This window comes from Aphanomyces astaci (assembly GCF_000520075.1).
Source record: "Aphanomyces astaci strain APO3 unplaced genomic scaffold supercont1.45, whole genome shotgun sequence".
Classification (NCBI taxonomy): Eukaryota; Oomycota; class Saprolegniomycetes; order Saprolegniales; family Verrucalvaceae; genus Aphanomyces; species Aphanomyces astaci.
Window position 1 is genome coordinate 153,799 of NW_009798308.1, and position 13,958 is coordinate 167,756.

At 50.7% G+C, this 13,958-nt stretch overlaps 6 protein-coding genes across 6 annotated transcripts; 5 read left to right on the forward strand and 1 right to left on the reverse strand.

The window, feature by feature from the left end:
• Positions 1 to 209: 209 nt before the first annotated feature.
• On the reverse strand, positions 210 to 1,786 carry H257_13080 (hypothetical protein). Its single transcript, XM_009840506.1, has 3 exons — positions 1,118 to 1,786; positions 815 to 1,064; positions 210 to 767 (listed from the first exon to the last, which is right to left on the reverse strand). The coding sequence occupies exons 1-3, from the start codon at positions 1,775 to 1,777 to the stop codon at positions 346 to 348; spliced, it is 1,332 nt and encodes a 443-aa protein (XP_009838808.1). The 5' UTR covers positions 1,778 to 1,786; the 3' UTR covers positions 210 to 345.
• A 4,052-nt stretch (positions 1,787 to 5,838) lies between these two features.
• On the forward strand, positions 5,839 to 6,970 carry H257_13081 (CAMK protein kinase). Its single transcript, XM_009840507.1, has one exon. The coding sequence runs from the start codon at positions 5,900 to 5,902 to the stop codon at positions 6,749 to 6,751; it is 852 nt and encodes a 283-aa protein (XP_009838809.1). The 5' UTR covers positions 5,839 to 5,899; the 3' UTR covers positions 6,752 to 6,970.
• A 281-nt stretch (positions 6,971 to 7,251) lies between these two features.
• H257_13082 (hypothetical protein) lies at positions 7,252 to 7,654 on the forward strand (the record flags this gene model as incomplete). The annotated part of the gene is made up of 3 exons (XM_009840508.1): positions 7,252 to 7,305; positions 7,363 to 7,458; positions 7,520 to 7,654. 3 exons carry the CDS (start codon positions 7,252 to 7,254, stop codon positions 7,652 to 7,654), a joined length of 285 nt encoding a protein of 94 aa, XP_009838810.1.
• Positions 7,655 to 8,061: 407 nt separating this feature from the next.
• H257_13083 (hypothetical protein) lies at positions 8,062 to 9,319 on the forward strand. Its single transcript, XM_009840509.1, has one exon. The coding sequence runs from the start codon at positions 8,120 to 8,122 to the stop codon at positions 8,789 to 8,791; it is 672 nt and encodes a 223-aa protein (XP_009838811.1). The 5' UTR covers positions 8,062 to 8,119; the 3' UTR covers positions 8,792 to 9,319.
• A 68-nt stretch (positions 9,320 to 9,387) lies between these two features.
• H257_13084 (hypothetical protein) lies at positions 9,388 to 10,615 on the forward strand. Its single transcript, XM_009840510.1, has 4 exons — positions 9,388 to 9,579; positions 9,631 to 9,820; positions 9,884 to 10,244; positions 10,294 to 10,615. Exons 1-4 carry the CDS (start codon positions 9,424 to 9,426, stop codon positions 10,535 to 10,537), a joined length of 951 nt encoding a protein of 316 aa, XP_009838812.1. The 5' UTR covers positions 9,388 to 9,423; the 3' UTR covers positions 10,538 to 10,615.
• A 1,321-nt stretch (positions 10,616 to 11,936) lies between these two features.
• Positions 11,937 to 12,756, forward strand: H257_13085 (hypothetical protein; the record flags this gene model as incomplete). The annotated part of the gene is made up of 4 exons (XM_009840511.1): positions 11,937 to 12,038; positions 12,146 to 12,331; positions 12,366 to 12,475; positions 12,519 to 12,756. 4 exons carry the CDS (start codon positions 11,937 to 11,939, stop codon positions 12,754 to 12,756), a joined length of 636 nt encoding a protein of 211 aa, XP_009838813.1.
• Positions 12,757 to 13,958: the final 1,202 nt, after the last annotated feature.

Below are 13,958 nucleotides of genomic sequence, written 5' to 3' on the forward strand. Positions count from 1 at the left end.
GTGAATCAATATGGCATCTACTCTGTAACAATACGTTTACGTCGCACATTTATTTGACAGTCTTGGGCACTTTTTTAGTTGAAAATGTCAACTTCACGTCACAGTGACATTTGAAGCATGTGATTCATGCGATTGCAGATTCGATTGCTTTCACTTCGGTAAGTGTACTTCGCGACAATAGACTGACCAAATGACATTTCGTATGGCACTTCAAGTTGCAAAATTAGCGGCTGTTAATCTCACTAAATTTTTGTAATCGTAGAATTAACAGCAATAATGTCAAATTTGAAAGCAACGCGGCTCAAATCCTTTGAACTCCACATTATGGTAAGTCGAGGTTGCATTCTACAACGCCAAGTCGGTGGCATCTCGTGTCAAAATGTCCAGTACGGCAACTTCCAATTGATTGTAGTCGGCTTGGTCGTTGTACATTTGGCTGCTGATGCGCACGCCCACCACGCTGTCCACGAGTGCTGTCTTGACTTCAATGCGATAGTGCTGTCGAAGCACAAGATGGAGCGTTTCCAATTCGTTGGCCATGTCGGTTTGGTCATGAAACAAGGCTAGCGGCAACATCACCACACAAATGCTCCCAATCATCGAGTCCACTTCCTCCGTCAAGAGCGACGTGTCCCAAGCTTTGGCCAATCGAAGGGCAGACGCCACGCACAACGAGTGGTTGCGAGCCATCAAATCAGCGCCACCCATCTTCGTGTGAAAGGCAATGCTTGCTGGAATCGACAAATACGCAGAGTAGTCCATCGTGCCTAGCAAATACATCACGTTAACCAAGCTTTGAATATGTTCATGGTACCAACAAAACCAAACGCAGCGCTTGTGCCTTTGGTGTGCCCATGGCTGATCACCGTGGGGTGGACAGTGTACTTTTCAGGCTCGCGAATGTACAAAAAGGCAGCCGACTTGGGGGCCAGCATCCACTTGTGAAAGTTGGACACGTAAAAGTCGGGTTGTAGTTCGCCCAAATTGAGCGGAATTTGACCGATTGCGTGGGCGCCATCCACAAGCACGGGGATGTCACGGGCTTTGCACAGCCCAACAATGTCCTACGCAGTGAAGATGTGAGGAATACATACATTTGTGTACATGCTGCACAAACTTGAATGGGCAGAACTAATCCACTCTCGCTTGTAATGTGGTCCACCACCACGAGGCCAATGACATCGTTGACAAAGGTTTCCAGGGCTTGAAGAAACGCATGGACGACTTTGGCCGCTGTAAATGGTGGGGCGACTTGAATCACATGCTGTTTGAGTCCCCCGCAAGCTTGTTTCATTTGCTGGGTGACGGCAGGGTAGCCAAGGTTGAACGACAGAATGGTACTCCCGAGGGGGAAAGGAAACGACCTCAACACACAGGTTGTGCCCGAGGAAGCGTTGGGTACGAGCATAATCTGGTTGGGTTGGGCATGGACGTACGCGGCAACTACACGGGCCACTCGAGCAAGGCGAGGGGCAAGTTCATCCATGTACTTGACAGGTTCAAATTCTTGCAGGTTCATGTATGCTTCCCGCACAGCGCGAACGGGCTTTGGGCACGCCCCAAAACTACCGTGATTGAGGGGGATGATGGACGGATCGAGGGTAAACAGCATGGCTTTGAGCTGGCGCCCATATTCGACGGACGATGGCCGTTGGAATGTTTCCAAGTCTTCGTCAAACCCAGGGGGCGCCGGGGGGGTGTAGCGAGACTCGGGGAGGTCCACGAGGTGTTGCACGTGGGCATACGGATGCGGGTGGTGGAGAACTGGCAGTGGCATGTACACGAGGGATTGAATTGTGGGCCAGTGTGGAGTTGCAAGGTGCGTTGATTACAAGCAACACCATTTTGTCTGGGAAGCCCCACTAATGATTACAAAACTTGATGGCGTGTATCCGTTACGATTACGCTCACCGTAAACTTCAACGTCAACATTCCTAAGCGAACGGTGACGTTTACAGTGTTAAGCAACTCAATTGCATGCACCTCGACATTTGCACTGCCATTCTAGCTGGGCAGTAGACTCTCCTCATGTACCACTGCGCGGTACTTCCAAACTTCCGAGCATTGTATAAAGAAGAAAACGTCCAACTTATGGTGCAAGTCATCTAAAGACTACAGATCGGCCATCCTCAGGAGGAGACGTTTTACTATTAAACGCATCGGTTATTTCAGTTAAACCCACGAAATGTTGACGTTAAATCATTATTAGTTACGTTTTTTACCTGGTAATTAGGTTAAACATTGTGAATAATCCGGATACAATGAAAACGTTCGTACGGATAAGTGCTGTATACAAAGACCAAGATATAGTTGATTCTCCTTTGTACCTGGTTCCATATATCTCCGTACAAAATGGCCGGTTGGTTTAAATTCTATTACTCGATCAAATTTTCACCAATCGAAAATCTGAATCGTAACTTCTGTTGGGTCTATCGTTATTACGGTATATTTTCCTAAATAATATCAATACAAAGTTGTCGAAAGTCAAGGCATTTATTTGTAGTCTTTAGGTGACTTGCACCATATAACGTTAAACGAGGGAGATTACTACTACTCCGGAGTAGTATACACAGTACTTACTGTACTTGGTTTTGAAACAGTCGTGGCACCCCTTTCAACTAGTAGGAACTCATGTCGAACTGTTTTGACGGCTACCATACGTACAGTTGTACAGTACCTAATCTTTACACGAAACCCAATTTGCTGGGGTTTAACAAATAATGGGCTTACAGCTACTATTAATAGTATTGTGTTTTTCATGTAATTTGCCCGTTGTCTGCGTTAACACGTTGTAAACAACCAGACGTTTAAAATAATATTAGCCCGATTGAAGTTAAAACAACGCTAAACCCAAGTTCTGTCTTTCAGCAGAATTAAACAACCCTTACTTTATTTTAGCCGCTATGTAATCGAGTTGCAGCATCAGGCCAACTTACGCAGTGCAACCACCAGTTCATCACGATGCACACCACATTAGGATGTGAAATGGGAGTACTATACATCATGTAGTTGTAGCGCGCCCTTGCTTTCCACGTACAGTGAGTGCTAACGTTAGTACAGATCAAGTGTTGTCGGTGTGGTATAGCTTTGAATCATTGGACAGAGCGACGACTAGCCTAACTATACCCCGGTATCCCTATCGTTATAAATTACTCCAGTAGTTCATGTTGTAATGATCACGGATGGGAGGTCATGTATGTGGCCACAGCTGCTTCAGTTTCATTGCGGCAAGCACCTTGACGTGTAGACGTAAAACAAGTTGTTTGCCAGAATGACAACGGCAAACAACTTGTTTTACGAAAGTGCCTATACAGTATAACCACCTTCAACCAACCCATCATCGGATTAGATGAAGTACCTTTAAACAACGCACCCAGCCCTTAGTCAAGTTACTTGAAAATTTTAAGCCATGAATTTAACCCTGGAATTGCCAAAAAGGGTGCAAAGCACAATAATATTAATACTCCGAAGTAATTAGAACTTGTTCCAAGCTTGCCTTCCGCCTTTCGTAGAGCCCATTAATTGACCGTTCCTACGACGACCTAACCCTGTAATAGTGGGCGTGGTCGCTGCTCATTGGATATAATTCATTGTGCTCAGATTCTTTTTGTATATTCTAAGCTTAACAGCAAGTCCAATAGAACCAGCCATCGTGGTCTAGCGGTTTGAACATGGGGTCCGAAAGGTCACCAGTTCAACCCCAGCTTTTTGCCCACTTTTTCCCCATTAACCAGGACTTCTATAGCGTAGCGTAGATAGACTTATACGTAGCGTAACGTAGATAGACTGTAGAGCGACTCGCACCAAAGCGAACGCTGTGGCGCGACGCCATCGTGCCCCACGGGGACTTCCTATCTTTTCCTCTCGTCGGGAAAAGCGGCAGGTAGGCCGTAGGCCGTGCCGCTCCCAGACGAGGCCTGTTCAACGACCAAGAACCTAAACTTGGAGTTTGTATCGCTCTCAAAATCTGAGAAAAATGAATTATAGCCAATGAAAACAGCCCAAAATGGGTGCAAAGGGGATAGGTCGTCGTAGGAGCGGTCAATTAATGGGGTCTGCCTTTTGTAGAGGTTGTGGCAGGCCCCAATACTGTATCGTCGAATGGAGGCTCGTTGTTTCACAACGTGTCAACACCACCTTCGACAAGATTGCTTATATAAGTACAGTCGTCGTATTTCATTGGTTGAAAATGTTGCTGCAAATTTGAAACGTCGCAACCTATGAAACCGCCTCTTTCTTGCACGTTTTCAGGTCAAGTTGTAGGAGAGGCCCGCCCACCACGTTGCACACATCACAAGGCGAAGTGGCCACAACGACAAACGTCTCTGTCGCGCTCACATTTTCATAAGACCATGATTGGAATATTGTCCATGCGTGGTTTTGTAGCACCCAAGCATTATCCCGATGTGCTTCCTACGTGACTTGAGAAGGCATAACAAACAAATATCCATGCGATTACACCCATCTCCGAGATGGTAACGTTACAGTTGCTCTGGGAGAGGATAAATACGCACATGACTTCAGCAACGTTTGATGCACTACTGGCATTCTGTTTGTGCTGGGAGTGTACTACAGGGTCGTACTATGTAGCCCTCGCGACCAAGTGAACATTTCCTCAAAGCTATACTTTGAACTTGGAATGGACTCCTTGTTGAAACGAACACCTCAACGATGGTTGCTAATGGCCTCTCACATGTATGTACTGTACCCCTTCGCGGTAATCCCAAGCCAGACGATTTCACAATGGTACCCTCTCTTGTTCCACATGTAAGTATCATAAACAGATCGACGACGACGGGCGTGACGCCACGTAACGTCATGGTTGGCATCACATTATTCAGACGGTTTGAGTAACATCGCCGCGCCCAATCTCTCGCCGTCGAGTCGTTGTCGCCCCAGGTCGACAGACGAGCGTAAAAGCGTCTGCGATTCAGCTGCAGCAGTTTCATTTGCTCGATGCCAGTGTGTCCGCGACCTTTCCACAAAGCCACGTGGGGAGAGATGGCTGCCATGTGCACGCACTTTGCGCTGGCGCCATCGTTGTTGGTCTGAATTGGTGCATCCTCAATGCATGAACGTCCTTTGCCACAGAACCCCAACGGAATATCAGCCACCGTTTTTGCTTATCTTCAGCAAAGCCTCGTGACATGTCATAGATCGGGGAAAGCCACAGACAATCCGACCAGGGGGAGATAGTGGTGTTGTCCCAAGTCGCTAGGCAGACTTGACATGCTGACTAGCCGTGGGAAAGCCCTGCGATCCACTGTGACAACTCACAGCCAGCCCAGCCCAACCTCCAGATGTATGCGACCAGTGTGGCCTTTTATTTCACTGTGATGATATTTTTATAAAAATAGCACCCTGACGGTTTCAGGCGTGGTGCAACGGCGCCGACAGACGCCTGTGAGAGCGATGAGGGTCAGTCAACTCGGTTACATAACATACGTAGGGGCGGGCGTGTGCCATCGCGATGTTCTATCCGCCGGCTCGCTTGACGGTTTAGGTACGCATGTCAGACGGGTTTGTCGCTGTCCTCCAGTCACATCCCGCGCCACTGGCGCTATCTAGCCACGCCACGGCCAGCCAATGTCCTTCGATGCCCTGTCGGCTAACTTAGTGGAATGGACAGACTACCTCAACCGGTATGATCTGCGACGTGGCTTCGTACAGGTGCATTATTTACGTTATTGTATTATCCACGGGATCTTTATTTAATTTCTGGCCGGGCGACCTCCACTCATGTACCTTATGTTTTGTATGGTTATACAAACATAGAGTATAAAAAAGCCCAGTGCAGAATTTTCATCTGCGAGCCGTTTCACAATAAGTGGCGACTTCAAAAGAGTTCTAGAACCCATCTCTCGTCACTTCATTCGAGAATTCCCCGTCCAGAGCGTAAATGAACATGCAGCAGCGCTTCACCACACAGCGCGTCTTGAGCCCTGCGCTGTATGGAGAGATTCTGCTCTGCCACGACAACGCTACCAACGAGCAGGTTGTGATCAAGAAGATCGACCAGGGCGCGAGTGCGTCACGCAAGACCGTGCAGCGCCAACGCTTGGTGCTGGAGGATACACGCTTTGAACAGTTCGTGAACAAGACCCTTCATGAAGAAGGCGGACATCCCAACGTGCTCACGATGCAAACCATGTTTGCCGCTGACGGATACGACCACTTTGTGTTTGAGTATTGCAACCGCGGCGCGTTGTTTGACGTGATGGAGGACGCCACCGACAAACAGCTCGACGTGATGCATGCCGAACGATACTTTTTGCAGATCCTCACCGGTCTCAAGTTCATCCACGCCGCTGGGTTTGCCCACCGCGACCTCTCCCTTGAAAACGTCCTCGTGGACAGCTCCGACACGTGCAAGATTTGTGACTTTGGTCTGGCCGTCGACATCAACAGCCGTCCCATCGATCGCGTTGGGAAGCCGTACTACATCGCCCCGGAAGTGTTTGACAACGTGGCGCCGTACGACCCGTCCAAGGCGGATGTGTGGTCGCTTGGGATCATCTTGTTCCTACTCCTCACGGGTGTGCCTCTCGTCAACTTGCCGTCGAAAATGGACGAAAGCTACGTGTTCTTGTCCCGATTTGGACTGAAGAAGCTCATTCAAGGCTGGGAACTCGAAGATTTTGTCTCGGACGACGCCGCCAACCTGCTCGAGAAGATGCTCTGCATCAACCCCAACCAGCGATGCACCCTGCAAGAAGTGGCGCAGCATCCTTATGTGCTGCGACGCACCTGATCAGGGACGAAGCACCATCGCCCCATTCAGAGACACCCTACCCTTCCTTAAGCCGCGGCCTCGTCGTTGACGATCTGGTTGGGGACTTACTTCCCCCAGCTCAGCGGCATGACGCGGCCCGCTGTTCCCACCACTCCTCCCCTTGCAAGCAATCGATAACATTCGTAGACTATAAAGGCACTGTTAACTTGAAGAAACGAACCAAGTACAACTACTACATTCTAGTATCTGTGTTTTGATTTGCACTGTACTACTCATAGTTAGAACCATACCAGGATACGGTGACACTTTGTAATTAGAGTCGCCATGACATACATACGTATACCGTCAAGTTCGTACAACCTGTTTATGACAAGTCCAATGCAAGTTGAAGTTGAACAATTACAGTAGTACCGTAGCAAATCATAGTACTCCGGAGTAACGTTTTGCTTCGTACGACTTAGTAAGTACTACTAGTCGAGTGTAGTAGCCGTTACAGGATCTGATTTGTTTGCTCTGAGATGCCGTCGCGCCGTTGGATGCTTGCGTCAGTAGACGACGATGCCATGACATTGGTACAGCAGATCACCTGAATCTTGTATGTGGACGGTTGTAATCTGGGTTTGTCATAGACATTTGAGCCAGACGATGACAGTGACAACGATGACGTTGATGGGGGCCGAGAATGCTTGTTGTCCAAGGTCCTGGCGATCGTGGGAATCATGGGGGTCGTTGCGTTTATAGGCATGCTCGCAATGGAATTTCACCTTTATGACCCCTTGGTGCAAGCCCTTGGACGTCCTCGTGGAAATGACACACGTCACAAAGCGTCTACATGACCACTTTATGTCAAGGCTGCGCCTCAACCGACAGCGAGCCAAGTTTGGGGTCCTATCGCCAGTCGTGTTCCCTGACGATATGTGATGATACATGTGATCCACAACCATGTTTGGCACTACACTTTTCCTGCATGTATCTTGACTTCGGAGCCAAGAGTCGCGGAGTCACTTCGAGATGATCATATTCGCTTGACCATAACACGGAGTGGATCCTTGAGTGACGTTGGTCGTTTTATCTCACATTGCCGAGCTGTCCTTGAGCTGGCACATTCTGGAAGCAGCACTTCCATGCCGGATAATGTATGCGGATCCGCCAAGTACGTGGCTGGCCTTCGACGAACTCCCGATGCTGTGAGTTGATTGGCTCGCTTACTTCAATGACTTTGCCCATATAATAAAAACAATACGAATGCTTTTTCATTTGAAATTTGTAAGTGTGGAAGAATATATTTTCTTAAAAAAAATACCGTGGCGTTTATAAAACGAACTGGTGTAGTTGGAGCGTTCCTGGCGCAGCACCCCATCAGACAGAGACACACACGTGAGAAGCATGAGCTTGGAGTACCTCCTTGATGTAGCTATTCAGATCGAGCATCCCAACTTCCCTCAAGACTACATGGATGAGGATGCCGAGGCTCTCACCCAGTCGCTATCGAGCCCCACGGACAGTACGGACTCGGACCTACGTCGTCGTCGAACCCTCGCGACGCCGTCCGACGACGACAACGACGTACCCGTTAAAGTCGAGTACACAGAAAACACCAGCATGCTCAAGCCAACTTTCAAGTACCGCAAGGCGGAGGCCGCCCGACGACGTCGTTTGGCCATTGACCGCCGCAACGAGCGACGCCAGATCGTCCCACGATCCACCACTGACGAAGGCGTCACCTGCAGCATGGACCGCAACAAGACGAAGAATCGCATCTCCGCCGCGTCGTACCGCGAGAATCGAGACAAACGGGTGTCGTTCATCTTGAATGAACTCACCCAACTGCAGAACGAGTTCCCGCACCTGCAGAGCAAGCCATGGACGCCCGTGAAGAAACCCAAGAGCGCGCTGCGGGAAGGCGAGTCGAAAGACGAGTACCGCAAGCGCACGAACCGAGAGTCTGCCGCGGACTCGCGATTCCACCAGCAGCAAAAGCTCCAGCACCTGACGCGAGAACTCGCGCGACTGCGGCAGTTGGCCCAACACCATCGTAGCCACATCGAACGAAAATGATCATAATACCACGTTATTTAACAACCAAAACTAGCAACTACTAATCGTCGGATCCACATCCGAGAGTTGCTTGTCTTAAGGCTGGAGTACTGCAAACAACCCAACGACGGGACCAGCCCGCCATATACTGTAGGTTCAGGTAGAGATGGATGTATACATCACAGAACAGGATGGGCCACTCAACATTGGTCAAATGATCGCAAAGCCATGATGGCAACACCGTCGGACGATGCTCAATGTCAGCAACACCCTCGCACTTGACTTGTGGCATACTAGATTGCATCGTCAACAACTCTGTGAAACGTCAATAGTTGCTGTTGGATTGCCACGAAAGGGAAATGTCTGGTTATCTACCAAGCGATTGCTGTCGCGAGCGTCGAGCATGCACACACACGAGGGCCGACCATTAGACGCACAAGTGTGGTGTTCGCGTGGATGCCAATGGAGCGAGCGAATGGTGCCGCCATATGCAGCCACTGCGGCGATGGATGTGTCACCCTTCATGCGTCCATGCCTGATGGATCGCTCGATTGTTCGATTGATCGGAATTCGTTCGAAAAACCGGGTTTGGCTGCGTCTGATTGGCTAATCCTGTTGTGGGCACCGTCGATCCCCACAATTCGAACAAGGAAATGGGCGGAGCCGAGTCGACGCCCGTGGTGCCGGAAGGCGCACGGCTGAAGAAGATCTACCTGCATTTCGAGGAAGGCGACGAAGCCAACCACTTGACCCTCAAGCTGACGATTCCGTCCAAGTGGTCTGGTGCCACCGTGGACCGCTTGAAGGAGGTACACGAACGATGAATAGTATGGTGATTGAACGATGCATCGTCCATGTAGTTCTTCTTGGAAACGTACAACGAGCGCAGGCCCGAGAACAAGGTCGATCCAAATGCGTACCATTTGGAACGGACGGAGAATCGCGTGATCCGCGGCGACGAGACCATCCACGACACGATCAAGAACCGCGACGACATTTACGTCAAGATTGGGCCGTCGACGTTCAAGCACAAGAAAGACCTCGCAGACGGTACTGGCATCGCCTCATAACGTTTCCAACGACACGTTCGTTTCTCACGCATGGCGATGATAGAGGAGCGCGAACGTGCCGCGCCAAAGGACTTGGTACAGTGCAAGAACTTTGGATGTCGCGACAAGTTCAACCCCGCGGACAACCACGCCAGCGCATGCAAGCACCACACGAAGCCGCCCACGTTCCACGACACGAAGAAGGGATGGCAGTGCTGCACGGAGAAACTCGTGTACGACTGGGAACAATTCGAACTGATCGAGCCATGTGCCGTGGGGTTCCACAGCACCACTGGAATCGCGCCGCCCAAGGAAGAGCGGTCGGGATTTGGCGCCCCCGTTCTCGTCGTGCCCGCCCCAGCTCCCATGGTCAAATCCATCGACGACTATAACCAGAAGAACCCGAGCACCGTCACCGCCGTCCCGTACGCCTTTCACCTCCCGCTTGACCATTCCTAACGTCGTTGTGACCAGGAAACCCAAGCCAGTGGTCGTGCGCACCGACGGCAAGGCCAAGTGCGTGAACTTTGGGTGCCAAAAGGAGTACGTGGTGGCCGACAACGACGAGCGCGCGTGCCCCCACCACGTGGGCGCCCCAGTGTTCCGCGACGCGGGAAAGCACTGGTCATGCTGCCCTAAGATCGTCAAGTACGACTTCGACGAGTTTCTCAAGATCCCGCCCTGCGTCGTGACGGCCCACACGGACCAGCGGGTGTAATATTAACATTTGCACACTTTACATAGTATTTCAGTGACACTCGTACATCTTTCGTCAATAGGAAGTTGCTATTTCTCAAGCTTACAGTGAATGGGGAGTGGGGTTGTAGGGGGCTTACCTGCTTAACGTAAATGACCAATTTATGATCACTTTTCCGAAGGCGTCATCGAAGAATTCACATATCTCCGGTGTCAGGAACAATTTTCACATTCTGTAAAGTGTTGACAACGAAACATGTTGCTTTCACCTCATCATCTTATTATCGCCTTTAAGTTCAGGTACAAAAGTCAGACTTTCCAAGCAAGTTTACTCTTTTTTTGGAGACCAATTTATGATGCCTTTTTTAAGCTTGAACTATGTATGGAAACTTGCTTACAAATTGTGCGGATAGGGTACGTGTTGTTGACAGGTAAAATATCATTTTTCAAGGTTATGCTTTCAAGAGAAGTAGTTGAACTCTCGCATTTCCAATAACGACAAGAAACCATGGCACTCGAAATAGATAGACAAGTGACACAGTGAACAAGGTATTTTAAGATGCAAGCATGTACTCCGGAGTACGTCATTGACCATCAAAGCTGTGATTGGGATTTGTTTGGGATTTGAAACTCGAGCGTATAATTTACGAGAGGTTTGCCGCCAAAAAATATTGCGACGCGATTGGCTGATACGGAGAGATCATAAATTGGTACAGTGATCATAAATTGGTCATTTACGTCAGTGTGGAGTCAATTGCATGCTATATGTACTTTGAATCAGAACATCCACTCGACCACTTCTTTGCGGTCAAAGGTATCACATAATTGCAATTCCCAATAATAGAGTGAATTTGTACGACAACAGGTATAAAAGCTCGTGGGAATTAACGTTAGTGGTGCGTTTGCAAAACAAGGGATATACCGAGGTAGTTAAAGGATCTGGTCCGTGTCCAGTGGACGAAGGAATGAAGCCACTCCTAAACCGACCACGATGCCGATGCCAACCCCGCCCAGAACACGCACCAGGGACACTGGTCAAGCCAAATCTCCAACTACGGAGCCAGCTGCAAAGCCATTGTCGGCGTGGTTCTGGCTTGGGTTTTGCAGCAATCGCTACGTGCGGTCTTGTTCTCGGCGTCAGCCTCGTGTCGACTACACGTGCGTGAGTGTGTGTAGCCGATGACCAACATCCGTGTCGGGATGTGCATGATGGTTGCGCAACCAAGTTATTCAGTGGCTGAGGTAGACTGTAGCAGATGATTGGTTGTGAGGAAGAACTAAGACATGATTGATAATGTAGTTCACTTTTGGATTTGTCATTGAGGTCACCGTTGTGAACACGGTAGCCGTCGGCTGTGAACACTGGCGCAAGACAACAAAGAATTATTTAGCTGTCTTTAGACACGCTAGTATTTGTACGCATGGAAGACTCCCCGATTGGGAACGACCGTGCCCTGAACAGCTCCCTGGCAGCGACCACGATGAAGAACGCGAAGACGGATCCCGTTCGGATCGCTCCGCAAGTCCGATGGCCGGATCTGTATTCCATGGCCGTTTCCAAGACCACGGAAGGCCGTGGAGCTAAGAGACGGTGCGGCGACTGTTGCGATCAACCTAAGGACGCCAACAGCCGGTGGCAGTGGACGAGTCATGCACGAGCGGACGGCCGAACGGTCCAGCGCCTGACAGCATGGCGCCTACGGATGTCCCGGCCACGGAAAAGGAAGACGTGGACATGGGCCAGACGGACGTGTATCTGTACAACGCTCCGGCCCTCCCGAAACATCCTACGTTCAAGGGACCAAGGAGGAACGCCGTACGTTTATGGCCGCGTACAACTTGTACATTAGCCAGACAACGGCCCTTACCGTGGGGCTAAACCGTTCGTCATGTCGGTGAATGTATGCATCGATCCAGATAGCAAGCACCGTATTGCTGAGTGGGATATCGGTAAGGACCCGTATGAAGTAACGGAAGCCGAATGGTTGCGTGGTTCCGGCAAGGTGTGGCGTCGACCCACGGGCGCTGGACACGCTCAAGAAACGGATCAAGGCGGCTGTTGTGTTTGTCATGTCCGTACATGATGCCGACTCACGTATTGGGAATATGTTGGATGGACTGGCAGCCGCCATCCGTCGCGACCGTCGGGAATGGGTGATCAAGGAAGAAAGCCCAGCGATCGTCAAGATCATTACGGCCGCGGTCAAGCCAGTGTCGCTCCATCGTGCCGTGACTGAGTAGATGACGTTGACACGCAACAATCCGTTGAAGAAGGAGTATACCGGTTTCGTACGGTGGTTGCGGGAGTACGCGATCGTGCACGAACGGTTCGTCGGTTACGAAGAAGATACGAAGCCAGCTGCGAAGCCGGATCTGCCCAAGACGAACCAAGGAGGTACACACAACTCCGTATGGCTCCGACTCAGTCGACACCGCGGGCACCAGCGACAGCGACGACGCCCCAGGCGCCACCTGGGCTGACGTCAGCGAATGGCTGTCTGAAGTGCAAATCTACGAGCCATCGCGTACGGGAGTGTCCGGGTATCACCGAAGAGGAAGCAGTGAAGCTCCTCATGGCACACGGACGAATCCTCGGCCGTGGACGGAGCGACGGTGCTCGTGGACGAAGGGACGGTGGACGTGCAAATGGACACCGTATGACCACAATGAAAACGGATCCCGTACATACGGAACGTGCCAAATTGGTGGCTACGGTAGAAGGTGTGTTGACCGTAAATGCTTCGTTGCTCGACTCCGGAGCTGACTTGTCGGTGCCATCTGGTGGTCTCGTGTCGGCCTTACTGGCAGCGGGTGCTGCGCCAGAGATCACAACCATGGGACCGTTTTCCCTACGGCCGTACGGAGCGGACAGTCGACCAGTCGTCGTGACCAAGAAAGTCCGTTTCGGAAGTTTGGAATTCAAGACCGGATGTGGACCCTAGATGTTGCGCGGGTTGCGCGTATGGGTCGACGAAGCTGTGGCGGGCGTGGAACTGACCTTAGGCCTGCCGGTCATGCAGAAGCTGGGTTACAGCGACAAGACGTTGCTCGAGAACGCGCATCGTCAGCAAGCGGAATGGAACTTTGCCGACCAGTCGATCGCGACGCCCGGTGAGGCGATGCATCGAACCCTCCGTATGGAAGAGACGTTGGTGGACGACATCGACGACGACGAAGGGATGTGCTGCGCGACTCCAGACTGGGGTACGGACCCGTACCCCACAGACGGGCAAGTCGACGACCATCCGGTCAGTACGGTGCTGATGAGCAAAGTTGCTGACGCCGCTTCCCAGGGCATGGATGAAGTGTCCGTACGGCGCTTACAAGACGTACTGGTGGAGTTCAAGGACGTATTCCGTTTGAAGTTCGGTCGGGATCCTCCGGTCAAGGTGGAGCCGTTGAAGGTGCATCTGAAGCCCGGATCCGTTCCAGTGAAGTCAGGA

Bases quoted from the DNA above. Each gene is read 5' to 3' on its own strand.
- H257_13084 (XM_009840510.1), top strand. From the start codon at position 9,424: ATGGGCGGAGCCGAGTCGACGCCCGTGGTGCCGGAAGGCGCACGGCTG. The intron at 9,580-9,630 runs GTACACGAACGA...TCGTCCATGTAG, and splicing joins CCGTGGACCGCTTGAAGGAG to TTCTTCTTGGAAACGTACAA. The intron at 9,821-9,883 runs GTACTGGCATCG...TGGCGATGATAG, and splicing joins CAAGAAAGACCTCGCAGACG to AGGAGCGCGAACGTGCCGCG.
- H257_13081 (XM_009840507.1), top strand. From the start codon at position 5,900: ATGAACATGCAGCAGCGCTTCACCACACAGCGCGTCTTGAGCCCTGCG.
- H257_13083 (XM_009840509.1), top strand. From the start codon at position 8,120: ATGAGCTTGGAGTACCTCCTTGATGTAGCTATTCAGATCGAGCATCCC.
- H257_13080 (XM_009840506.1), bottom strand. From the start codon at position 1,777: ATGCCACTGCCAGTTCTCCACCACCCGCATCCGTATGCCCACGTGCAA. The intron at 1,065-1,117 runs GTTTGTGCAGCA...TTCACTGCGTAG, and splicing joins GATTAGTTCTGCCCATTCAA to GACATTGTTGGGCTGTGCAA. The intron at 768-814 runs GTACCATGAACA...TGTATTTGCTAG, and splicing joins CGCTGCGTTTGGTTTTGTTG to GCACGATGGACTACTCTGCG.